This window comes from Lagenorhynchus albirostris, chromosome 10 (assembly GCF_949774975.1).
Source record: "Lagenorhynchus albirostris chromosome 10, mLagAlb1.1, whole genome shotgun sequence".
NCBI classification, from domain to species: Eukaryota; Metazoa; Chordata; class Mammalia; order Artiodactyla; family Delphinidae; genus Lagenorhynchus; species Lagenorhynchus albirostris.
This window is the reverse complement of record NC_083104.1, coordinates 37,569,026-37,595,478: the sequence shown is the minus strand read 5'-3', so window position 1 is coordinate 37,595,478 and position 26,453 is coordinate 37,569,026. Positions and strand designations below refer to the sequence as shown.

The 26,453-nt window shown below is 38.8% G+C and overlaps 1 protein-coding gene across 1 annotated transcript in view; it reads left to right on the top strand.

Annotated features, from left to right (window-relative positions):
• The window catches only part of DOCK3 (dedicator of cytokinesis 3), a 412,216-nt gene that overhangs the window by 100,577 nt on the left and 285,186 nt on the right, over positions 1-26,453 (top strand). Inside the window, exon 4 of the mRNA XM_060161726.1 lies at positions 7,405-7,460. Coding sequence (XP_060017709.1) covers positions 7,405-7,460 — 56 coding nt within the window. The remainder of the gene's footprint in view (positions 1-7,404; positions 7,461-26,453) is intronic.

Below are 26,453 nucleotides of genomic sequence, written 5' to 3'. Positions count from 1 at the left end.
CATCTTCTGCTCACCCGCCGGGGCGGGCGGGTCTGGGAGCTGAGGCTCGGACTTCGGTCAGAGCGCAGGGAGAGGACTGGGGTTGGCGGCGTGAACACAGCCTGCAGGGGTTAGTGCACCACGGCTAGCCGGGAGGGAGTAGGGAGTATGGGGAAAAGTCTGTACCTGCCGAAGAGGCAAGAGACTTTTCCTTCCCATTTTGTTTCCTGGTGCGGGAGGAAAGGGGATTAAGAGCGCTGCTTAAAGGAACTCCAGAGACGGGTGCGAGCCGTGGCTAAAAGTGCGGACCCCAGAGACGGGCATGGGACGCTAAGGCTGCTGCTGCCACCACCAAGAAGCCTGTGTGCGAGCACAGGTCACTATCCACACCCCACTTCCGGGGAGCCTGTGCAGCCCGCTACTGCCAGGGTCCCGGGATCCAGGGACAACTTCCCCGGGAGAACGCACGGCGCGCCTTAGGCTGGTGCAACGTCACGCCGGCCTTTGCAGCCGCAGGATCGTCCCGCACTCCGTACCCCTCCCTCATCCCCCCCGCCACCCCCGGCCTGAGTGAGCCAGAGTCCCCGAAGCACCTGCTCCCGTAACCCCGTCCTGTCTGAGCGAAGAACAGACGCCCTCCGGCGACCTACACACAGAGGTGGGGCCAAATCCAAAGCTGAGCCCCAGGAGCTGTGAGAACAAAGAAGAGAAAGGGAAATCTCTCCTAGCAGCTTCAGAAGCAGCAGATTAAATCTCCACAATCAAGTTGATGTACCCTGCATCTGTGGAATACCTGAATAGACAATGAATCATCCCAAATTGAGGAGGTGGACTTTGAGAGCAAGATTTATGATTTTTTCCCCTTTTCCTCTTTTTGTGAGTGTGTATGTGTATGCTTCTGTGTGAGATTTTGTCTATATAGCTTTGCTTCCACCATTGTCCTAGGGTTCTATCTGTCCATTTTTTTTCTTTAAAAAAATTTTTTTTCTTAATAATTATTTTTATTTTAATAACTTTATTTTATTTTATCTTACTTTATTTTATTTTATCTTCTTTCCTTCTTTCTTTCCTTCCTTGACTGCTTCTTTCCTTCCTTCCTCCCTCCCTCCCTCCCTTCTTTCTTCCTTTCTTTCTTTCTTTCTTCTTTTTCTCCCTTTTATTCTGAGCCATGTGGTTGAAGGGCTCTTGATGCTGCAGCCAGGAGTCAGTGCTGTGCCTCTGAGGTGGGAGAGCCAACTTCAGGACACTGGTCCACAAGAGACCTCCCAGCTCCACATAAGAGCAAATGGCGAAAATCTCCCAGAGATCTCCATCTCAACACCAGCACCCAGCTTCACTCACCGACCAGCAAGCTACAGTGCTGGACACCCTATGCCAAACAACTAGCAAGACAGGAACACAACCCCACCCATTAGCAGAGAGGCTGCCTAAGATCATAATAAGTCCACAGACACCCCAAAACACACCACCAGACGTGGACCTACCCACCAGAAAGACAAGATCCAGCCTTATCCACCAGAAGACAGGCACTAGTCCCCTCCACCAGGAAGCCTACACAACCCACTGAACCAACTTTAGCCACTGGGGACAGACACCAAAAACAACGGGAACTACGAACCTGCAGTCTGCAAAAAGGAGACCCCAAACACAGTAAGATAGGCAAAATAGAAGACAGAAAGACAACAGCAGATGAAGGAGCAAGATAAAAACCCACCAGACCTAACAAATGAAGAGGAAATAGGCAGTCTACCTGAAAAAGAATTCAGAATAATGATAGTAAAGATGATCCAAAATCTTGGAAATAGAAGAGACAAAATGCAAGAAACATTTAACAAGGACCTAGAAGAACTAAAGATGAAACAAGCAATGATGAACAACACAATAAATGAAATTAAAAATACTCTAGATGGGATCAACAGCAGAATAACTGAGGCAGAAGAACGGATAAGTGACCTAGAAGATAAAATAGTGGAAATAACTACGGCAGAGCAGAATAAAGAAAAAAGAATGAAAAGAACTGGAGACAGTCTTAGAGACTTCTGGGACAACATCAGATGCACCAACATTCGAATTATAGGGGTTCCAGAAGAAGAAGAGAAAAAGAAAGGGACTGAGAAAATATTTGAAGAGATTATAGTTGAAAACTTCCCTAATATGGGAAAGGAAATAGTTAATCAAGTCCAGGAAGCACAGAGAGTACCATACAGGATAAATCCAAAGAGAAATATGCTGACACATATTAATCAAACTGTCAAAAATTAAATACAAAGAAAACATATTAAAAACAGCAAGGGAAAAACAACAAATAACACACAAGGGAATCCCCATGAGGTTAACAGCTGATCTTTCAGCAGAAACTCTGCAAGCAAGAAGCGAGTGGCAGGACATATTTAAAGCGATGAAGGAGAAAAACCTGCAACCAAGATTACTCTACCCAGCAAGGATCTCATTCAGATTTGATGGAGAAATTAAAACCTTCACAGACAAGCAAAAGCTGAGAGAGTTGAGCACCACCAAATCAGCTTTACAACAAATGCTAAAGGAACTTCTCTAGGCAAGAAACACAAGAGAAGGTAAAGACCTACAATAACGAACCCAAAACAATTAAGAAAATGGAAATAGGAACATACATATCGATAATTACCTTAAATGTAAATGGACTAAATGCTCCCACCAAAAGATACAGAGTGGCTGAATGGATACAAAAACAAGACCCATATATATGCTGTCTACAAGAGACCCACTTCAGACCTAGAGACGCATACAGACTGAAAGTAAGGGGATGGAAAAAGATACTCCATGCAAATGGAAACCAAAAGAAAGCTGGAGTAGCAATTCTCATATCAGACAAAATAGACTTTAAAATAAAGGCTATTAGAAGAGACAAAGAAGGACACTACATAATGATCAAGGGATCGATCCAAGAAGAAGATATAACAATTGTAAATATTTATGCACCCAACCTAGGAGCACCTCAATAGATAAGGCAAATACTAACAGCCATAAAAGGGGAAATCGACAGTAACACATTCATAGTAGGGGATTTTAACACCCCACTTTCACCAATGGACAGATCATCCAAAATGAAAATAAATAAGGAAACACAAGCTTTAAATGATACATTAAACAAGATGGACTTAATTGATATTTATAGGACATTCCATCCAAAACCAACAGAATACACATTTTTCTCAAGTGCTCATGGAACATTCTCCAGGATAGATCATATCTTGGGTCACAAATCAAGCTGTGGTAAATTTAAGAAAATTGATATTATATCAAGTATGTTTTCCAACCACAACACCATGAGACTAGATATCAATTACAGGAAAAGATCTGTAAAAATTACAAACACATGGAGGCTAAACAATACACTACTTAATAACGAAGTGATCACTGAAGAAGTCGAAGAGGAAATAAAAAAATACCTAGAAACAAATGACAATGGAGGCATGACGACCCAAAACCTATGGGATGCAGCAAAAGCAGTTCTAAGAGGGAAGTTTCTAGCAATACAATCCTACCTTAAGAAGCAGGAAACATCTCGAATAAACAACCTAACCTTGCACCTAAAGCAATTAGAGAAAGAAGAACAAAAAATCCCCAAAGTTAGCAGAAAGAAAGAAATCATAAAAATCAGATCAGAAATAATTGAAAAAGAAATGAAGGAAACGATAGCAAAGATCAATAAAACTAAAAGCTGGTTCTTTGAGAAGATAAGCAAAATTGATAAACTATTAGCCAGACTCATCAAGAAAAAAAGGGAGAAGACTCAAATCAATAGAATTAGAAATGAAAAAGGAGAAGTAACAACTGGCACTGCAGAAATACAAAAGATCATGAGAGATTACTACAGTTAACTCTATGCCAATAAAATGGACAACCTGGAAGAAATGGAAAAATTCTTAGAAATGCACAACCTGCCAAGACTGAACCAGGAAGAAATAAAAAATAGGAACAGACCAATCACAAGCACTGAAATTGAAACAGTGATTAAAAATCTTCCAACAAACAAAAGCCCAGGACCAGATGGCTTCACAGGCGAATTCTATCAAACATTTAGAGAAGAGCTAACACCTATCGTTCTCAAACTCTTCCAAAATATAGCAGAGGGAGGAACACTCCCAAACTCATTCTACGCGGCCACCATCACCCTGATACCAAACCAGACAAGGATGTCAGAAAGAAAGAAAACTACAGGCCAATGTCACTGATGAACATAGATGCAAAAATCCTCAACAAAATACTAGCAAACAGAATCCAACAGCACATTAAACGGATCATACACCATGATCAAGTGGAGTTTATTACAGGAATGCAAGGATTCTTCAGTATATGCAAATCAATCAACGTGATACACCATATTAACAAATTGAAGGAGGTAAACCATATGATCATCTCAATAGATGCAGAAAAAGCTTTCGAGAAAATTCAACACCCATTTATGGTAAAACCTCTGCAGAAAGTAGGCATAGAGGGAACTTTCCTCAACATAATAAAGGCTATATATGACAAACCCACAGCCACCATCGTCCTTAATGGTGAAAAACTGAAACCATTTCCACTAAGATCAGGAACAAGACAAGGTTGCCCACTCTCACCACTATTATTCAACATAGTTTTGGAAGTTTTAGCCATAGCAATCATAGAAGAAAAGGAAATAAAAGGAATCCAAACAGGAAAAGAAGAAGTAATGCTGTCACTGTTTGCAGATGACATGATACTATACATAGAGAATCCTAAAGATGCAACCAGAAAATTACTAGAGCTAATCAATGAATTTGGTAAAGTAGCAGGGTACAAAATTAATGCATAGAAATCTCTAGCATTCTTATACACTAATGATGAAAAATCTGAAAGTGAAATTAAGAAAACACTCCCATTTACCATTGCAACAAAAAGAATAAAATATCTAGGAATAAACCTACCTAAGGAGACAAAAGACCTGTACGCAGAAAATTCTAAGACACTGATGAAAGAAATTAAAGATGATACCAACAGATGGAGAGATACACCATGTTCTTGGATTGGAAGAATCAATATTGTGAAAACGACTATACTACCCAAAGCAATCTACAGATTCAATGCAATCCCTATCAAACTACCACTGGCATTTTTCACAGAACTAGAACAAAAAATTTCACAATTTGTTTGTAAACACAAAAGACCCGGAATAGCCAAAGCCATCTTGAGAAAGAAAAATGGAGCTGGAGGAATCAGACTCCCTGACTTCAGACTATACTACAAACGTACAGTAATCATGGCAGTATGGAACTGGCACAAAAACAGAAATATAGATCAATGGAACAGGATAGAAAGCCCAGAGATAAACCCATGCACATATGGTCACCTTATCTTTGATAAAGGAGGTAGGAATGTACAGTGGAGAAAGGACAGCCTCTTCAATAAGTGGTGCTGGGAAAACTGGACAGGTACATGTAAAAGTATGAGATTAGATCACTCCCTAACACCATACACAAAAATAAGCTCAGAATGGATTAATGACCTAAATGTAAGGCCAGAAACGATCAAACTCTTAGAGGAAAACATAGACAGAACACTCTATGACATAAATCACAGCAAGATCCTTTTTGACCCATCTCCTAGAGAAATGGAAATAAAAACAAAAATAAACAAATGGGACCTAATGAAACTTCAAAGCTTTTGCACAGCAAAGGAAACCATAAACAAGACCAAAAGACAACCCTCAGAATGGGAGAAAATGTTTGCAAATGAATCAATGGACAAAGGATTAATCTCCAAAATTTATAAGCAGCTCATTCAGCTCAATAACCAAAAAACAAACAGCCCAATCCAAAAATGGGCAGAAGACCTAAATAGATATTTCTCCAAAAAAGATTTACAGACTGCCAACAAACACATGAAAGAATGCTCAACATGATTAGTCATTAGAGAAATGCAAATCAAAACTACAATGAGATATCACCTCACACCAGTCAGAATGGCCATCATCAAAAAATCTAGAAACAATAAATGCTGGAGAGTGTATGTAGAAAAGGGAACACTCTTGCACTGCTGGTGGGAATGTGAACTGGTACAGCCACTATGGAGAACAGTATGGAGGTTCCTTAAAAAACTACAAATAGAACTACCATATGACCCAGCAATCCCACTACTGGGTATATACCCTGAGAAAACCATAATTCAAAAAGAGTCATGTACCAAAATTTTCTTTGTGGCTCTATTTACAATAGCCCGGAGATGGAAACAACCTAAGTGTCCATCATCGGATGAGTGGATAAAGAAGATGTGGCACATATATACAATGGAATATTACTCAGCCATAAAAAGAAACGAAATTGAGGTATTTGTAATGAGGTGGATGGACCTGGAGTCTGTCATACAGAGTGAAGTAAGTCAGAAAGAGAGACAGGTACCGTATGCTAACACATATATATGGAATTTAAGAAAAAAAAATGTCATGGAGAACTTAGGGGTAAGACAGGAATAAAGACACAGACCTACTAGAGAACGGATTTGAGTATATGGGGAGGGGGAAGGGTAAGCTGTGACGAGGCGAGAGAGTGGCATGGACATATATACACTACCAAGCGTAAGATAGATAGCTAGTGGGAAGCAGCCGCATAGCACAGGGAGATCAGCTCTGTGCTTTGTGACCACCTGGAGGGGTGGAATAGGGAGGGTGGGAGGGAGGGAGATGAAAGAGGGAGGAGATATGGGAACATATGTATATGTATAAGTGATTCACTTTGTTATAAAGTAGAAACTAACACACACACACACAAAAGAAATAGAAAAATAAAAAATAGGCCATCTGTGTTTTATTTCAAGGGAGTTTTATACACCAGGAAAAAGAGTGAAACATTGATTGGAAAACTTATTTGTTTTCTAAAACAATACATTTTTTATCCCTTAGGAATTGAAATCAAATTATGGCAGCTACCAAAGTGGAAACCATTTGGAAAGAGTAAAAGAAGAAATATTTATAAAAGCTCCCAGATTGATTTATTCTTGTGAATACAAATGTTACCCAGAATGTGAGAATTCTTTCTCTAGCTCAGAGCTGGATAATCTGTAAATTGTTTGTTAGATGATGATGTCTTTTTGTAGATACATGTCAAGCTCTGTACGTTAAGTCTATATCCTAAGAGTGATTTGATGAATATTTCTAAAACTTAAAGAAAATTGATTTTTGGTGGTTGCTTAACATCACAGTTGTTTTTTCCCTGAGGATAGACTCTGATTGCAAATGACAGTGAAATTCCTGTTGAATATAGTTTGTGCAACTTTGTATTCTTAATATGTAAAGTGGTTGCTACATTAAAAGATGTACTGTGTTGTTGATAGAGTAGTTCCATGCTGAAATCTGGCTGCTATTTTAGTCTATATGAGATGTTAATCACAAATTACTTTTTCTAATGGAAAACCTTTTCTCTTTTACAGGGGATCTTTCCTGCAAATTACATTCATTTGAAAAAAGCAATTGTCAGTAATAGGGGGTGAGTAGTTGGCTTTACTAAATTTATTTATAATTTTTATTGGTTGCAGAGGAAGGCTGTTTTCTTTTTGGTTCATAGTATAAAATATGTTATTGGCATGTTTTCCTGCAAAAAATATACCTGTTTTATCATATATAATTCTGAGGACATAATTTTATCTTAAAATACTGACAACTTTAACCTCTTTTCCTGTATACTGGAAAGGTGATTTGTTACAAATTTTAAAAACAATTATGCATGCAGCATGTTTTTTAAAAATGATGTACTATTTTGAGAATAGTCCTTGATGAGAGTTAGTGATAAATCTGTCATTTTGTTTCTGTATGTGAAAGTGAGGGAGACTTTTAAAATCTTTTCTTTCTGCAAATAGAAATTGAAAAAACTGTAAAGGCATACCTAAGGATAAAAGGACAGTGTAGAAAATGGGTATGTAGTTTGGTCACAAATTTGTGAAACATAAGCAATTTCTGAATAGAGGAGAGACGAATTGTAAATATATCAAAATGTTAACATTTGTTGTTTTTGCATGTTCAGATTTTGGGTGATTTAAAAAAATTCTTTACTGTCATGTCTTATTTTTAAAAGTAATAGGTATTATTATTGGATTGTGATTTTTTATTTTAAAATTCATCATTTTAAAATATAAAATTTAAGGTACTGTCTAACTATGTAGCTTTTGGTACTAGAAATTATGTTTTTGACCAGAGGTTGAGTTAGCATCAGAGTATCCTTCTGGTAAGTTAGGGTTTAGTCAGGAAAAGAGAAACTTATGAGTCACTTTATGAAATAGAATCTAATATAGGGAATTTTAGACACATATTTGAAGAGTGAAAGAAAAAAAGGAGGAAATACTGATATAACCCAGAATAATCACTGCATTAAAGCATTCTATACTCTAATGTCTGGGAATACAAAAGATAATAGGTTGGGGATACCGGAACCCAGGAACTGCTCAATATTTTAGTATATACATCTTAAGAAAAAGTACATTCTCTAACATAATCACAGTATAATTATTACACTCAGGAAATGTAACATTGATATAATAGTACTATAAAATATATAGTCCATATTCAGATGTCTCCCTAATTGTCCCATGAATGTCCTTACTAGCTGTTTTCGTTTGGTTGGTTTTTTGGGGGTCGGGGGTGTGTGGTCCAGGATCCAATCAAGAATTAAATATTACATTTTATCATTGTCATGTCATAAACTCTTTTAATTTAGAACAGTTCTCCAGCCTTGGTTTTCTTTTTTCTTTTCATGGCATTGACTTTGTTGAAGTGCCCAGGCCAGTTGTTTTGCAAAATGTCCCTCAATTTGTATTTGTCTGTTTCCTCATGGTTAGATTCAGCTTAAGCATCTTAGATAGCAATACTACATGGGTGGTGGTGTGCATTAAAATGGTCAAATTTCTCCTGGATATCTTCCCAATGCTTGGTTAGATCAGCAGGACTGGGACTTGGGGCTCTACCTTAGCAAATATCAACCAGGAGTTGAGGGCCTCTCAGTCAGAGAACATGCATTGTGTTTCTATCATGTACCTTCTTCATTGCATCCTGCCATACTCGGGAGCATAACTGTGCTCTCAGTGCTTCCTAGGGTATATCATCTGCTTCTTCAAAAACTTGTGCCATTTGTACTGAAGTACTTCTTGTTTTATTTGGTTGACACGGAGTGAAATTGCTTGAATAATCCATCTGTGGGAATGTTTTTACGGGAACTTTAAAAATTTTCATATTTTCAGTTATCTTTTAAAGTGTTTCTTCATATCTGGGTTTTCTCATTCTTAAAATGATTCAGGTATTGTTGCTACTTTTTTTTTTTTTTTTTTTTTTTGCGGTACGTGGGCCTCTCACTGTTGTGGCCTCTCCCGTTGCAGAGCACAGGCTCCGGACGTGCAGGCTCAGCGGCCATGGCTCACGGGCCCAGCCACTCTGTGGCATGTGGGATCCTCCCGGACCGGGGCATGAACCCGTGTCCCCTGCATCGGCAGGCGAACTCTCAACCACTGCACCACCAGGGAAGCCCTGTTGCTACTTTCTATACAGTTTCACTGAAAAACTTATACATTTGTAGTAAACTAGAGGATTTTAGGGCTGATAAAAGACACGACCATGAGATAGTAGTAGCACATAATGAGCTTTATTTAGGCAGAGCTCTGACAAGTTGCAAAGGAAATATGTCACAGCAGGAGACCTTTCAGAGACAGCAGTGCAGGGCCACAACCAGAAGGGGGAAAGGGTACTTGAACTCTGGGGGGAGGGGTAGCAGAGAGGAGACTCATGTGTCCAGATCATGTCACTCAGTTACAAGATGGGAATTCTCTGTTCAGAGAGCACCGCAGGACAGCAGCAGCTTGGAATCTTTTATAGCCCCAAGGTCTGTCTTATCTATGGCTAGCAGACATTGAGAGCAGTTTCATTAAGTATGTAAAACAGATAGGCTCTAAATGAAAAGCTAAGGTACTAGTTTTCAGAAAGGATAGCAGCTAGAGTAGCTCTGTGAATCTGGATAGCAAGACTTAGAGGACAGTCTCTTCAGGATGCTACTCCTGAAGTTTTACACTGTTTTCCATGTTTATGTTGCTCCTCTTGAGATTCACATTATCAGGAGAGTGGCAGAATGTCAGAGGCTGTGTTGTGTGCACCCAGGAGATTTAGTACATTAAATAAATATAATAGATGCAAAAAAACCCCCCATTTAATTAAATCAGCATTCATTTAAAATATGTATTTTTAGCCATAAGGCTGTCAGCGGTTTCACAGCAGAAGCCTAAGAAGCCAGGAGAGAAGGGGTTCTATATTCATAGTGCTGAAGGAAAAAATACCAGGAATACTTTACCTGGCAAAGTTGTCTTTCAGATGTGAGGGAGAGATAAAGACTTTCCTAGAAAAACAAAAGTTGTGGGGGTTCATAATCATTAGATCTACTAGATCGGCCTTACAGACAATGCTAAAGGGTGTTCTTCAAGCTGAAATCAAAGGATGCTAGTTAATAACATGAAACCATATGAAAGTATAAAACACTGGTAAAGGTAGGTATATAGTCAAATTCAGAATACTCTGATACTGTAATGGTGTGTGAAACACTTAACTCTAGTATAAATGTGAAACGACAGAGGTATTCAAAATAATGATAGCTATAATAATTTGTAATGGATGCACAGTATAAAATGTAAATTGTGATGTCAAAAACATAAAATGTAGTGGGGGGAGTGAAAGTGTAGAGTTTTTATATGGAATTGATGTTAAGTAGTTATCAGCCTAAAATAGACTGTTATAACTTTAAGGTGTTTCATGTAAGCCTCATTGTAACCACAAAGCAAACACCTATAGTAGAAACACAGGAGATAAAGAGAAAAGAATCAAAGCATACCACCAGAGAAATCCATCAAATCACAAAGGAAGTCAACAAGAGAGGAAGAAAGTAACAAAGGAACAACAGAAGAGCCAGAAGAAGATTAGTAAGATGGCTTTAGTAAGTCATTACCTGTCAATAATTACTTTAAATGTATATGGAATAAATTATCCATTCAAATGACATAGGGTGGCTGGTGGATAAAAAACAAGACCCCCTATATGCTGCCTATAAGGGACTCACTACACCTTTAAGGGTAAACGTAGGCTCAAAGCGGAGGAATAGAAAAGGATATTCCATGCAAATGGAAGCCAAAAGATGTCAATGACAGCTTTTCTTATATCAGACAAAATAGATTTTAAGTCCAAAACTATAAGGACAAACAAAGAAGGTGAATATGTAGTGATAAAGGGGTCAATCATCAAGAGCAAAAAACAGTTGTAAATATATGTCACCCAACATCACAGCACCTAAAGATAGCAAGTATTAACAGAACTGAAGGGAGAAATATACAGCAATTCAATAATATTGGATGTCTTCAGTACTCCACTTTCAACATCAAATTTTATTGTATTGCTCTCTGTTTGACATTTAAAGAAATAATACCAGTCCTTCTCAAACTCTTCCAAAAAGTTGAAGAGGACGGAACACTCCCAGACTCATTTTATAAGGCCAGTATTACCCTGATATCAAAGCTAGACAAGAATACTACATGAAAAGAATTATAGGCCATTATCTCTGATGAACATAGATGCAGAGTCCTCAACAAAATCCTGGCAAACCAAATTCAACAGCACATTAAAATCATTCACCATGATCAAGTGGGATCTATCCCTGGGATGCAAGGATGGTTTAACATATGCAAATCAATAGGTGTGATACATCATATTAACAGAATGAATGATAGAATCCAATAACTCTCTCAATAGATGCAGAAAAGGCATTTGAAAAATACAACATGCCTTCATATTTAAAACTCTTAACAAATTAGGTATAAAAAGACTATGCTTCACCATAATAAAGGCCGTATATAACAAGCCCATAGCTAACCCTCATACTCAATGGTTAGGAATAAGACAAGGGGATGCCACTCTCTCTAGTTCTATTTGACACAGTACTGGAATTCCTAGCTAGCGCCTTTGAGAAAGAAAAAATAAAAGACATCCAAATAGGAAAGGAAGAAGTAAAATAGTTTCTCTTTGCATATGGCATGATCTTATATATTGGAAACCTTAAAAACATCAGTTCTCTTATATTTTCCAGGAAATTTTTACATCCCCATTTTCATGTTCATATATATATTTATAAATTCATTTATTTTTGGCTGCATTGGGTCTTTGTTGCTGCATGTGGGTATTCTCTAGTTGCAACGAGCAGGGGCTACTCTTCGTTGCAGTACGTGGGCTTCTCATTGTGGTGGCTTCTCTTATTGTGGAGCACGGGCTCTAGGCACATGGGCTTCAGTAGTTGTGGCATGCGGGCTCAGTAGTTGTGGCTTGCAGGCTCTAGAGCATAGGCTTAGTAGTTGTGGCACATGGGCTTAGTTGCTCCATGGCATGTGGGATCTTCCCGGACCAGGGCTCTAACCCATGTCCCCTGCATTGGCAGGCGGATTCTTAACTGCTGCACCACCAGGGAAGTCCCTCCATTCTCATATTTTTTGTCATAAAGTTTTTTTATTGTATTTCTTAGTATACTTTAAAATCTTGACTGCATTTATGGTTATGTCCCTCCTTTTATACGGATATTGTTTTTGTGCTTTTTAAAATTCATTTTCACATCATCAATCTTTCTGAAGTTTATCTGTTATGATTTTGCAAAGAACCAGCCTTTTCACATGCTGATCCGGACTCTTGTCTCTCATTGTTTTCTGTTTTGTTAATGTATTTATCAATTTTCATAAATAACATTTTCTATTTTTTGTTGTTGATCTCTAGGTTTTTAAATTTTTAAAAAATTTAAAATTTTTGTCAGTTTTTAGGTTGGACACTTAGTGAATTTATTTTTAGTCTTTTCTAATACAAGAATTGGAGATTATAGAATTGTGTCCATATAATGCTTTAGCTATATTACACAAGGTTTTATCCTTAGTATGTCTTTCCAGATTGATGATATCTAGAATGTTTTCCCTTCTAGAGAAATGGAGAATAGTTTCATAATGTTTCTCTTTTGCTCTTCTATAATATGTGGATTGTAGTGTAAATGAAACCTCATCATTATACCCTTTAAAAGTAGGTGGTGATGCACATATGGTCACCTTATTTTTGATAAAGGAGGCAAGAATATACAATGGAGAAAAGACAGTGTCTTCAGTAAGTGGTGCTGGGAAAAGTGGACAGCTACATGTAAAAGAATGGAATTAGAGCACTCCCTAATACCATACACAAAAATAAACTCAAAATGGATTAAAGACCTAAATGTGAGGCCAGACGCTATCAAACTCTTAGAGGAAAACATAGGCAGAACACTCTGACATAAATCACAGCAAGATCCTTTTTGACCCACCTCCTAGACAAATGGAAATAAAAACAAAAGTAAACAAATGGGACGTGATGAAACTTAAAAGCTTCTGCACAGCAAAGGAAACCATAAACAAGACGAAAAGACAACCCTCAGAATTGGAGAAAATATTTGCAAATGAAGCAACTGACAGAGGATTAATCTCCAAAATTTACAAGCAGCTCATGCAGCTCAATATCAAAATAACAAATAACCCAATCCAAAAATGGGCAGAAGACCTAAATGGACATTTCTCCAAAGAAGATATACAGATTGCCAACAAACACATGAAAGAATGCTCAACATCATTAATCATTAGAGAAATGCAAATCAAAACTACCATGAGATATCATCTCATACTGGTCAGAATGGCCATCATCAAAAAATCTACAAACAATAAATGCTGGAGAGGGTATGGAGAAAAGGGAACCCTCTTGCATTGTTGGTGGGAATGTAAATTGATACAGCCACTATGGAGAACAGTATGGAGTTTCCTTAAAAAAGTGAAAATAGAACTACCATACGACCCAGCAATCTCACTACTGGGCATATACCCTGAGAAAACCATAATTCAAAAAGAGTCATGTACCACAATGTTCATTGCAGCTCTTTTTACAATAGCCAGGACATGGAAGCAACCTAAGTGTTCATCAACAGATGAATGAATAAAGAAGATTTGGCACATATATACAATGGAATATTACTCAGCCATAAAAAGAAATGAAATTGAGTTATTTGTAGTGAGGTGGACAGACCTGGAGTCTATCATACAGAGTGAAGTAAGTCAGAAAGGGGAAAACAAATACTGTATGCTAACACATATATATGGATTCTAAAAAAAAAAAAGGTTCTGAAGAACCTAGGGGCAGGACAGGAATAAAGACACAGATGTAGAGAATGGACTTGAGGGCACGGGGAAGGGGAAGGGTAAGCTGGGACGAAGTGAGAGAGTGACATGAACTTATATACACTACCAAATGTAGAATAGATAGCTACTGGGAAGCAGCCACATAACACAGGGAGATCAGCTCGGTGCTTTGTGACCACCTAGAGAGGAGGGATAGGGAGGGTGGGAGGGAGATGCAAGAGGGAGGAGATATGGGGATATATGTATAGCTGATACACTTTGTTATAAAGCAGAAAGTAACACACCATTGTAAAGCAATTATACTCCAATAAAGATGTTAAAAAAAAAGTAAGTGGGGAAAGGAAGAGGGAAGATATCAATGAAGTAAAATTTATAAGTATATATGATACAGCATGGAGTAATATATAGTAGATGTTATAGACATGTTTCTCTACTGGTTGCAGGTTGCATCAATAACTTCCCATCTTTGCTACCCATTTCATGATCTCTTCTTTTTAGCTAGTACCTCAGCTAATGGTATTTGAGCCCTTGGTAGTTCTGTATGTTTCAGGATGCTATAGTCTTCCATTAACTTTTAGCACAGAGCATGGCAGTATTAGGATGTTCCTTGAGGATCCCTTTGGCTGCATCTATACTTTTCCCCACTTTTTTTGTATAGCAGTAAGCCTGTTTCTTCTTGAGGACTAGTACAAATTAATCATGCCAGCCAATACCAAAAGTGCCTTTTTTTTGTTTGCCCAGTGGCAGGAAGAACCTAAACATGAAATGGCTTCATGGTAATCTCAGATTCATTGTAATTGAATAATGTTCTCATCTGGTATATTCATGCTTCATAATAATTCTGTATTAGCAGAGTCTGAGTCCTCAGAGATGGGAAGTTAAAATTTTACAAGTGAGTCATTATGTTTGAGAGTGAGAAGTGCCCCTTCCATCTCTATCTCTTCTTTTTCGAACCATGTATTCTGCCTGTGGGAGAAACATAACTCTATGTTGGTTGCTGGTTCAGAGCAGTTATCACAATATGTGGATAGTACCTTTAAAAAGGTGGCATAACAAAGTCTCTTATAGTTCTCTCTGTTGCTTTATACAGTCCAGTGCTCTGGGCGATGAAGTAATTAGTAATATCAGTAAATCCTGTGAGTATCAATTCCTTATTCTACTTCTTTTACTTTAAAGTGAGTTCCTACCTCATATTGTAGTTTTAAACATATTAATGTGATGGCAAATCAGGTATTCAGTAGTCTATGGAAGGTCCATTGCCAGAAATAAAGCAGGCATAGAAAGAAAATTCAAATCCCATCACTTTCATGATCAGTGGAGTCCACTGTAATGAACTTGTCTATCGGTGTTGGCTAATTAATCCACTTGGTGTATGGTACCATATCAGAGACTCAATGCTACTCAGTTCTTTTTTTAAAAGTTTTATTTATTTATTTAGGCTGTGCTGGATCTTTTAATTGCAGCATGCAGGATCGTTAGTTGCAGCATGCAGAATCTTTAGTTGCGCCATGCGAACTCTTAGTTGCAGCATGCCTGTGGGATCTAGTTCCCTGACCAGGGATCGAACGTAGGCCCCCTGCATTGGGAGCATGGAGTCTTATCCACTGGACCCCCAGGGAAGTCCCTACTGGCCAGTTCTGATTCAACAGTTATGGTACTGTTACTGAACCAAACTTTGGTCTCCTTGCCCACATGCAGTTAAGCCAGTCTGCTAACTCTGGGTTGTGATGAAGGAAAGTGCACCATTTATTGCAGGGCGCCAAGCAAGGAGTCCAGGTAGCAAGTGCTTAAAAGTCCTGAACTCTCTGAAGGCTTTCAGGGAAAGGTTTTCGGTTTTTTTTTTTTTTTTTGCGGTACGCGGGCCTCTGACTGTTGTGGCCTCTCCCGTTGCGGAGCACAGGCTCTGGACGCGCAGGCTCAGCAGCCATGGCTCACGGGCCCAGCTGCTCCGCGGCATGTGGGATCTTCCTGGACCGGGGCACAAACCCATGTCCCCTGCATCGGCAGGCGGACTCTCAACCACTGCACCACGAGGGAAGCCCAATAACTTCTATCTTTTACACCATATTCATCTTGGGATGGCTAGGAAAGGAAACATTGATTTCATGGAACACTGGGGTTAGTTGGTATAGGGCATAATGAAAACTGGCTTGCTCTGCAAGACAGCTCATCTGGGTGAGCCAATCTAAAAGTCTTCAAGCAAGGCAAGAACACTGTCATCACAGTAGAGGAGGGTCTTTTTCTGCTGCAAAGGGAGGTTTAGTAGCAGCGAAACTTAGGGTCTTCTGTGTTAATCCAGTGTCTCTATCTCTACCATTTTTTCCAAGTCAGTAGCCTGATTTTTATCTTAAAATATATAAAAGGCCATAAATTCAACTGACCTTGTAATTCAGCAATGATCAGGATCAAAAACTAGAGTATGGGTTTTGGCTATTTGAACACTAAAGATGAAAGAGAAGATTGCTCTGAACTCTTACACAGAGCATCAGTAAAGTGAGCATTCAGCTTTTTGCAGCCCGGTTTGTTGACTAGAGATTATCCTTCCAATTAGATATTACAGAGTATCAAATTATCTCATCTATCCATTCTATGTCTGCTAGATTTATTTAACTGTTAGTTTAGAATACAGGTAAAGGGAGAAACAGTAGCTCAGCAGTACCCAGAAGGTCTCTTGCTTTTTGATCATGTAGGCCAAGTTATCCTTTTATACTTGTCTTTTTTTAAAAAAATTGCCTTTGACATCATTGTTGGTCTGTTTTTCAAACTTCCCTTAAACTTAGCCTCAGACTTTCCCGCCAGGATGGAGCTGAGAAGATAGTGTTAGACTCTGCTTATAATTTTATGGATTTCTGTTGCATGTGTTCTGGGAACCTTGTTATTACCTTTACGACATATGGTTGGGGATCTGTGGCCTTAAAGTGGATAGATGAGAGAGGGAATAAGAAGGGAATCTATAATGGCATCCACTAAAGAAATATTGGGAGAGTTATTGAGAGTCTGCTGTCAAAGAACAGTGCAAAGGACGTGATCATCTCAAGGACTATGGGATAGAGTTGTGCTTTGTACAGTATTAGACAACTTAGAGAAAGACAAGCTTATGTCCTAAATTGTCACAGCTTGACATGGAATGAAAAGCAGGAACTTTCTATGATTACGCTTTCCTACCTGTGTTACTGCAATGCCTTCTAACTGCTCTCCCCACTTCTATCCATGCCCACCTACAGTTTATTCTCAGTATAGCTGCCAGAGTGGTTTTTTAAAAATACAAGATAGATCATGTTACATCTGTGCTTAAGACCTTCCAGTGGTTCGCATGTCACTCAAAGCAAAATCCTAAGCTCTTACAAAGGCTTACAAGGTTTTATGATGTGGCTTCTTGTCACCCCAGTGACCTCTTCTGCTGTCCCTTTTTCTCTGTCATCTTCAGTTACACTGGCTTCCTTGCTTTTATTCAAACATACCAGGTACGTTTCTGCCTTAAGGTTTTTGCTCAGGATGTTTCCTGTGCTTGAATACTGTGCCTGGTTAACTTTGTTACTTTCTTTAGGTCTTTTCTTAAATCTTCTCAATGAGATACACCCTGACTTCTGTATTTAATTCTGCCTCTTCCCCTCCCCTCACCAACTCAAAACTGGATGCTCCCGTAGGACATCTGCCTCTGGAAACTGAATGTACCTGCCAAGACATTGGTTTCTTTGTAATCTTTGCTGCTTTGGATAATTGGTTTTTTTTTTCTTTTTTGCTGCTTTGGGTCTTCGTTGCTCCACCCAGGCTTTCTCTAGTTGTGTCAAGCAGGGGCTACTCTTCGTTGCAGTGTGCGGGCTTCTCATTGTGGTGGCTTCTCTTGTTGTGGAGCACGGGCTCTAGGCGCGTGGGCTTCAGTAGTTATAGCGTGCGGGCTTCAGTAGTTGTGACTCGCAGGCTCTGGAGCGCAGGCTCAGTAGTTGTGGCATATGGGCTTAGTTGCTCTGCGGCATGTGAGATCTTCCCAGACCAGGGATTGAACCTGTGTCCCCTGCATTGGCAGGCAGATTCTTAACCACTGTACCACCAGGGAAGTCCCTGGTTTTCTTTTCTAAGTCTGGGGTGAATGGACCCCAGGTCATGAGCCTGTACTGTAGTCATAAGGAGGCTGAGAAGTCAAGTATCCATCATTTTCCACTTGTATAGTGGAAGGCAGCTCTGTCTCAACGTTAGGGTTTTTCTCAAACATAGAAGGGGAGTTACAATGCAGGACAGCTAAGGAAAAGAAAATCACAATTTTCTCTAACACTGCCGTTCTCTTCTTCTGGGATTTCTGTTAGGATTAGGTTGGAGTTCTTCCACCTCATCCCCATATCTCTTAAGTACTCTTTTATACATCTTGCTAGATTTTCTTTTGAGTTCTGTCTGGCCTGTGTCCTTTGTGTTGAGGTTTTTTTCCCCACTGCTAGTATTTTTTGTCATTTAAATGAGTAACATAAAATTTAGCATTTTAAACATTTTTAAGTGTACAGCTCAGTGGCATTAAGTACATTCACAGTGTTGTGCAACCTTCATCAGTATTCAACTCCAGAACTTTTTCCTCGTCCCAAACAGAAACTCTGTACACCTTAAGCAGTAACTCTTCATTCCCCCTTTCTCCCAGTCCCTGGTAACCTCTGTTCTACTGTTTGTCTGTATACAAGTAGAATCATTCAATATTTGTCCTTTTGTGTCTATCTTATTTCACTTACCATAGTGTTTTCAAAGCTCATTCATGTTGTAAAATGTATCGAATTTTCATTCATTTTAAAGATTGAATAATATTCCATTATATATTTTATATCTATCTATCTATATATCACATTTCATTATTCCATTCAGCCATAGATGGACATTTTGACAATATTTTTCATTTGCAAAATTCCTAGTTGGTTATTTTGCATATCCATTGGCTCTTGTTTTATTTATGTTTGCTTTTTTTAAAAATGGAAGTTACTCATTTCTCTAAGCATTGTAAATATTTTAAAATGTTTATCAGACTTATAAAATCCTGAGAAGCATTTTCATTTTATTTTTAAGACTTTGGACATCTTAGAATTTTGGTTTTCAGAAGTGGGAGATTTTGTTTTCCCCTTCCTTTTCTCCCCCTGAGCACATCTGTCTAGTACCTGTGTAGTTACCTCTACCTGCTTCCAAGGCCCCAGTGTAGAACCAAGTCCTACAATAGCATTTTAGATCTCCTTGCCCACAGTGACGTTGGACTTTTGGCAGATCCTGACCTTTGGCTGAGGGAAGGAGGGGACTGCTTCAGTCTCCAATCTATTTAGCCCTAGAGGTTTCTAAAAGCCGTGGTTTTAAGTGAGGTTCAGTAGCAGTTTTTGCTGTGCTTCATGTTGGCCTTCTTTCAGGGAGCTTCAAGTAGTGAATCAGGCCTTCATCCTCTTCTCACTTGGAGCACTTTTCATCCCTGTTCTCCCTCTACATCTAAGTTCCTAGATATCACTAGTAGCTTTTGACTCCAGAACCTAGAAGTGCTATGATTTCACCCTAGTTCACTGCTCTGTTTTTTTCTGTTCTGTTGCTACTCTATTGAGGTGTTAATTTTATTTTGGAGTTCAGAAATACATTTGGTTTTCTATTTCATATTTTCTCCGCTGGGTATTGGGAGGTTAGGAAATATGTCGAAGCATGAACGAATGGAGCTATTTGGACAAGAAGTCTTTGTGAAATATATTTTTAAAGTACAATATGAAATCTAACTCATTTTGACATTGTTTATTTTAGATATGCTTTGGCAATTTGTAAGTAATGAAAATTAAAAGATTAAGTAAGAGTGAACAATAGCTGCCATTTATTAAATATCCTGTATACTGGGCTTTGTAATTGACATTTTATACCCATTATATCACACTTGAGAATTCCAGATGAGAAAATGGGATTATTTGTTTACTTCACATGAGGTGGGCAAGGCTTTGAGGGTTAAATACCTTTGCCAACACATGGCAGGGAAGTAGGGAAAGTAGGAATTGAGGCCAAGTTATCTTACCCTAATGATCATGCTCTCAGCTACATTTCTGTGCAATATACATTGAATTAAAGGATCGTCTCTTTTCACTACCAAATTTCATTTCTAACAAACTCTTGTTTTTTTCCACAGGAACAGTAGTGTTTTATTTTTTATAAATTGCATGCACATCCATAAACCTAATAAATAGGTTTTCTCTATTTTTTTTTATACAGTAGGTTCTTATAGTCATCAGTTTTATACACATCAGTGTATACATGTCAATCCCAATCACCCAGTTCATCACACCACCCCCCCACCCACCTGCGGCTTTCCCCCCTTGGTGTCCATACGTTTGTTCTCTACAACTGTGTCTCAACTTCTGCCTTGCAAACCGGTTCATCTGTACCATTTTTCTAGGTTCCACATATATGCGTTAATATACGTTATTTGTTTTTCTCTTTCTGACTTACTTCACTCTGTATGACAGTCTCTGGGTCCATCCACGTCTCTACAAATGACCCAATTTCGTTCCTTTTTATGGCTGAGTAATATCCCATTGTATATATGTACCAATCTTCTTTATCCATTCGTCTGTCGATGGGCATTTAGGTTGCTTCCATGACCTGGCTATTGTAAATAGTGCTGCAATGAACATTGGGGTGCATGTGTCTTTTTGAATTGTGGTTTTCTCAGGGTATATGCCCAGTAGTGGGATTGTTGGATCATATGGTAATTCTATTTTTAGTTTTTTAAGGAACCTCCGTACTGTTCTCCATAGTAGCTGTATCAGTTTACATTCCCACCAACAGTGGAAGAGAGTTCCCTTTTCTCCACACCCTCTCCAGCAATTGTTGTTTGTAGATTTTCTGATGAAGCCCATTCTGACTGGTGTGAGGTGATACCTCATTGTAGTTTTGGTTTGCATTTCTCTAATAATTAGTGATGTTGAGCAGCTTTTCATGTGCTTCTTGGCCATCTGTATGTCTTCTTTGGAGAAATGTCTATTTAGTTCTTCTGCCCATTTTTGGATTGGGTTGTTTGTTTTTTTAATATTGAGCTGCATAAGCTGTTTATATATTTTGGAGATTAATCCTTTGTCCATTGATTCATTGGCAAATATTTTCTGCCATTCTGAGGGTTGTCTTTTCGTCTTGTTTATGGTTTCCTTTGCTGTGCAAAAGCTTTGAAGTTTCATTAGGTCCCATTTGTTTATTTTTGTTTTTATTTCCGTTACTCTAGGAGGTGGATCAAAAAAGATCTTGCTGTGATTTATGTCAAAGAGTGTTCTGCCTATGTTTTTCTCTAAGAGTTTTATAGTGTCCGGTCTTACATTTAGGTCTTTAATCCATTCTGAGCTTATTTTTGTGTATGGTGTTATGGAGTGATCTAATCTCATACTTTTACATGTAGCTGTCCAGTTTTCCCAGCACCACTTATTGAAAAGACTGTCTTTTCTCCATTGTATATCCTTGCCTCCTTTGTCATAGATTAGTTGACCATAGATACGTGGGTTTACCTCTGGGCTTTCTGTCTTGTTCCATTGATCTCTGTTTCTGTTTTTGCACCAGTACCATATTGTCTTGATTACTATAGCTTTGTAGTATAGTCTGAAGTCAGGGAGTCTGATTCCTCCAGCTCCGTTTTTTTCCCTCAAGACTGCTTTGGCTGTTTGGGGTCTTTTGTGTCTCCATACAAATTTTAAGATTTTTTGTTCTAGTTCCATAAAAAATGCCATTGGTAATTTGATAGGGATTGCATTGAATCTGTAGATTGCTTTGGGTAGTATAGTCGTTTTCACAATATTGATTCTTCCAATCCAAGAACATGGTGTATCTCTCCATCTGTTGGTATCATCTTTAATTTCTTTCATCAGTGTCTTATAGTTTTCTGCATACAGGTCTTTTGTCTCCCTAGGTAAGTTTATTCCTAAGTATTTTATTCTTTTTGTTGCAATGGTAAATGGGAGTGTTTCCTTAATTTCTTTTTCAGGTTTTTCATCATTAGTGTATAGGAATGCAAGAGATTTCTGTGCATTAATTTTGTATCCTGCAATTTTACCAGATTCATTGATTAGCTCTAGTAGTTTTCTGGTTGCATCTTTAGGATTCTCTATGTATAGTATCATGTCATCTGCAAACAGTGGCAGTTTTACTTCTTCTTTTCCAATTTGTATTCCTTTTATTTCTTTTTCTTTTTTGATTGCCGAGGCTAGGACTTCCAAAACTATGTTGAATAATAGCGGTGAGAGTGGACATCCTTGTCTTGTTCCTGATCTTTGAGTAAATGCTTTCAGTTTTTCACCATTGAGAATGATGTTTGCTGTGGGTTTGTCGTATATGGCCTTTATTATGTTAAGGTCGTTTCCCTCTATGCCCACTTTCTGGAGAGTTTTTATCATAAATGGGTGTTGAATTTTGTCAAAAGCTTTTTCCGCATCTATTGAGATGATCATATGGTTTTCATTCTTCAATTTGTTAATATGGTGTATCACATTGATTGATTTGCATATATTGAAGAATCCTTGCATCCCTGGGATAAATCCCACTTGATCATGGTGTATGATCCTTTTAATGTGTTGTTGGATTCTGTTTGCTAGTATTTTGTTGAGGAGTTTTGCATCTATATTCATCAGTGATATTGGTCTGTAATTTTCTTTCTTTGCAGTATCTTTGTCTGGTTTTCGTATCAGGGTGATGGTGGCCTCATAGAATGAGTTTGGGAGTGTTCCTTCTTCTGCAATTTTTGGAAGAGTTTGAGAAGGATGGGTGTTAGCTCTTTTCTAAATGTCTGATAGAATTCACCTGTGAAGCCATCTGGTCCTGGACTTTTGTTTGTTGGAAGATTTTTAATCACAGTTTCAATTTCATTACTTGTGATTGGCCTGTTCATATTTTCTATTTCTTCCTGGTTCAGTCTTGGAAGGTTATACTATACCTTTCTAAGAATTTTTCCATTTCTTCCAGGTTGTTCATTTTATTGGCATAGAGTTGCTTGTAGTAGTCTCTTAGGATGCTTTGTATTTCTGCAGTGTCTGTTGTAACTTCTCCTTTTTCATTTCTAATTTTATTGATTTGAGTCCTCTCCCTCTTTTTCTTGATGAGTCTGCCTAATGGTTTATCAATGTTGTTTGTCTTCTCAAAGAACCAGCTTTTAGTTTTATTGATCTTTGCTATTGTGTTCTTTGTTTCTATTTCATTTATTTCTGCTCTGATCTTTATGATTTCTTTCCTTCTGCTAAGTTTGGGTTTTGTTTGTTCTTCTTTCTCTAGTTCCTTTAGGTGTAAGGTTATATTATTTATTTGAGATTTTTCTTGTTCTTTTTTTAAAATTTATTAATTAATTAATTTATTTTTATATTTGGCTGTGTTGGGTCTTCGTTTCTTTGCGAGGGCTTTCTCTAGTTGCGGCAAGTGGGGGCCACTCTTCATCGCGGTGCACGGGCCTCTCACTATCGCGGCCTCTTTTGTTGCAGAGCACAGGCTTCAGATGCCCAGGCTCAGTCTTTGTGGCTCACGGGCCTAGTTGCTCTGCGGCATGTGGGATCTTCCCAGACCAGGGCTCGAACCCGTGTCCCCTGCATTGGCAGGCAGATTCTCAACCACTGCGCCACCAGGGAAGCCCTTTTCTTGTTTCTTGAGGTAGGCTTGTATAGCTATAAACTTCCCTCTTAGAACTGCTTTTGCTGCACCCATAGGTTTTGGATTGTCGTGTTTTCATTGTCATCTGTCTCTAGGTATTTTTTGATTTCCTTTTTGATTTCTTCAATGATCTCTTGGTTATTTAGTAACATAGTGTTTAGCCTCCATGTGTTTGTGTTTTTTACGTTTTTTCCCCTGTAGTTCATTTCTAATCTCATAACGTTGTGGTCAGAAAAGATGCTTGATATGATATCAGTTTTGTTAAATTTACTGAGGCTTGATTTGTGACCCAAGATGTGATCTATCCTGGAGAATGTTTCGTGCGCACTTGAGAAGAAAGTGTAATGTGCTGTTTTTGGATGGAATGTCCTATAAATATCAATTAAATCTGTCTGATCTATTGTGTCATTTAAAGCTTCTGTTTCCTTATTTATTTTCATTTTGGATGATCTGTCCATTGGTGTAAGTGAGGTGTTAAAGTCCCCCAGTATTATTGTGTTACTGTCCATTTCCTCTTTTATAGCTGTTAGCAGTTGCCTTATGTATTGAGGTGCTCCTATGTTGGGTGCATATATATTTATAATTGTTATATCTTCTTCTTGGATTGATCCGTTGATCATCATGTAGTGTCCTTCCTTGTCTCTTGCAACATTCTTTATTTTAAAGTCTATTTTATCTGATATGAGTATAGCTACTCCAGCTTTCTTTTGATTTCCATTTGCATGGAATATCTTTTTCCATCCCCTCACTTTCAGTCTGTATGTGTCCCTAGGTCTTAAATGGCTCTCCGGTAGACAGCATTTATATAGGTCTTGTTTTTGTATCCATTCAGCCAACCCGTGTCTTTTGGTTGGAGCTTTTAATCCATTCACGTTTAAGGTAATTATTGATATGTATGTTCCTATTACCATTTTCTTAATTGTTTTGGGTTTGTTTTTGTAGGTCCTTTTCTTCTCTTGTGTTTCCCACTTAGAGAAGTTCCTTTAGCATTTGTTGTAGAGCTGGTTTGGTGGTGCTGAATTCTCTTAGCTTTTGCTCTTCTGTAAAGCTTTTGATTTCTGCATCGAATCTGAGTGAGATCCTTTCCAGGTGGAGTAATCTTGGTTGTAGGTTCTTCCCTTTCATCACTTTAAGTATATCATGTCACTTCCTTCTGGCTTGTAGAGTTTCTGCTGAAAAAATCAGCTGTTAACCTTATGGGAGTTCTGTTGTATGTTATTTGTCATTTTTCCCTTATTGCTTTTAATAATTTTTCTTTGTCTTTAATTTTTGCCAATTTGATTAGTATGTGTCTTGGCGTGTTTCTCCTTGGGTTTATCCTGTATGGGACTCACTGTGCTTCCTGGACTTGGGTATATATATATATTTTCGACTATAATCTTTTCAAATATTTTCTCGGGTCTTTCTCTCTCTCTTCTGCTTCTGGGACCTCTATAATGCGAATGTTGTTGTGTTTAATGTTGTCCCAGAGGTCTCTGAGGCTGTCTTCATTTCCTTTCATTCTGTTTTCTTTATTCTGTTCTGCAGCAGTGAATTCCACCGTTCTGTCTTCCAGGTCACTTATCTGTTCCTCTGCCTCAGTTATTCTGCTACTGATTCCTTCTAGTGTAGTTTTCATTTAAGTTATTGTATTGTTCATCTCTGTTTGTTTGTTCTTTAATTCTTCTAGGTCTTTGTTAAACATTTCTTGCATCTTCTCGATCTTTGCCTCCATCGTTTTTCTGAGGTCCTGGATCATCTTCACTATCATTATTCTGAATTCTTTTTCTGGAAGGTTGCCTATCTCCACTTCATTTTGTTGTGTTCTGGGGTTTTATCTTGTTTCTTCATCTGGTACGTAGCCCTCTGCCTTTTCATGTTGTCCATGTTTCTGTTTATGTGGTTTTCGTTCCACAGGCTGCCAGATTGTAATTCTTCTTGCTTATGCTGTCTGCCCTCTGGTGGATGAGGCTATCTAAGAGGCTTGTGCAGGTTTCCTGATGGGAGGGACTGGTGGTGGGTAGAGCTGGGTGTTGCTCTGGTGGGCAGAGGTCAGTAAAACTTTAATCCTCTTGACTGCTGATGGGTGGGGCTGGGTTCCTTCCCTGTTGGTTGTTTGGCCTGAGACAACCCAGCACTGGAGTGTACCTGGGCTCTTTGGTGGGGCTAATGGCAGACTCTGGGAGGGCTCACACCAAGGAGTACTTCCCAGAACTTCTGCTGCCAGTTATCTTGTCCCCACGGTGAGCCACAGACACCCCCCACCTCTGCAGGAGACCCTCCAACACTAGCAGGTAGGTGTGGTTCAGTCTCCCCTGGATTCACTGCTCCTTCCCCTGGGTCTCGATGCGCACACTACTTTGTGTGTGCCCTCCAAGAGTGGAGTCTCTGTTTCCCCCAGTCTTGTCGAAGTCCTGCAATCAAATCCCACTAGCCTTCAAAGTCTGATTATCTAGGAATTCCTCCTCCCGTTGCTGGATCCCCAGGTTGGGAAGCCTGATGTGGGGCTCAGAACCTTCACTCCAGTGGGTGGACTTCTGTGGTATAAGTGTTCTCCAGTCTGTGAGTCACCCACCCAGCAGTTATGGGATTTGATTTTGCTGTGATTGCGCTCCTCCTACCATCTCACTGTGTCTTCTCCTTTGTCTTTGGATGTGGGGTATCTTTTTTGTTGAGTTCCA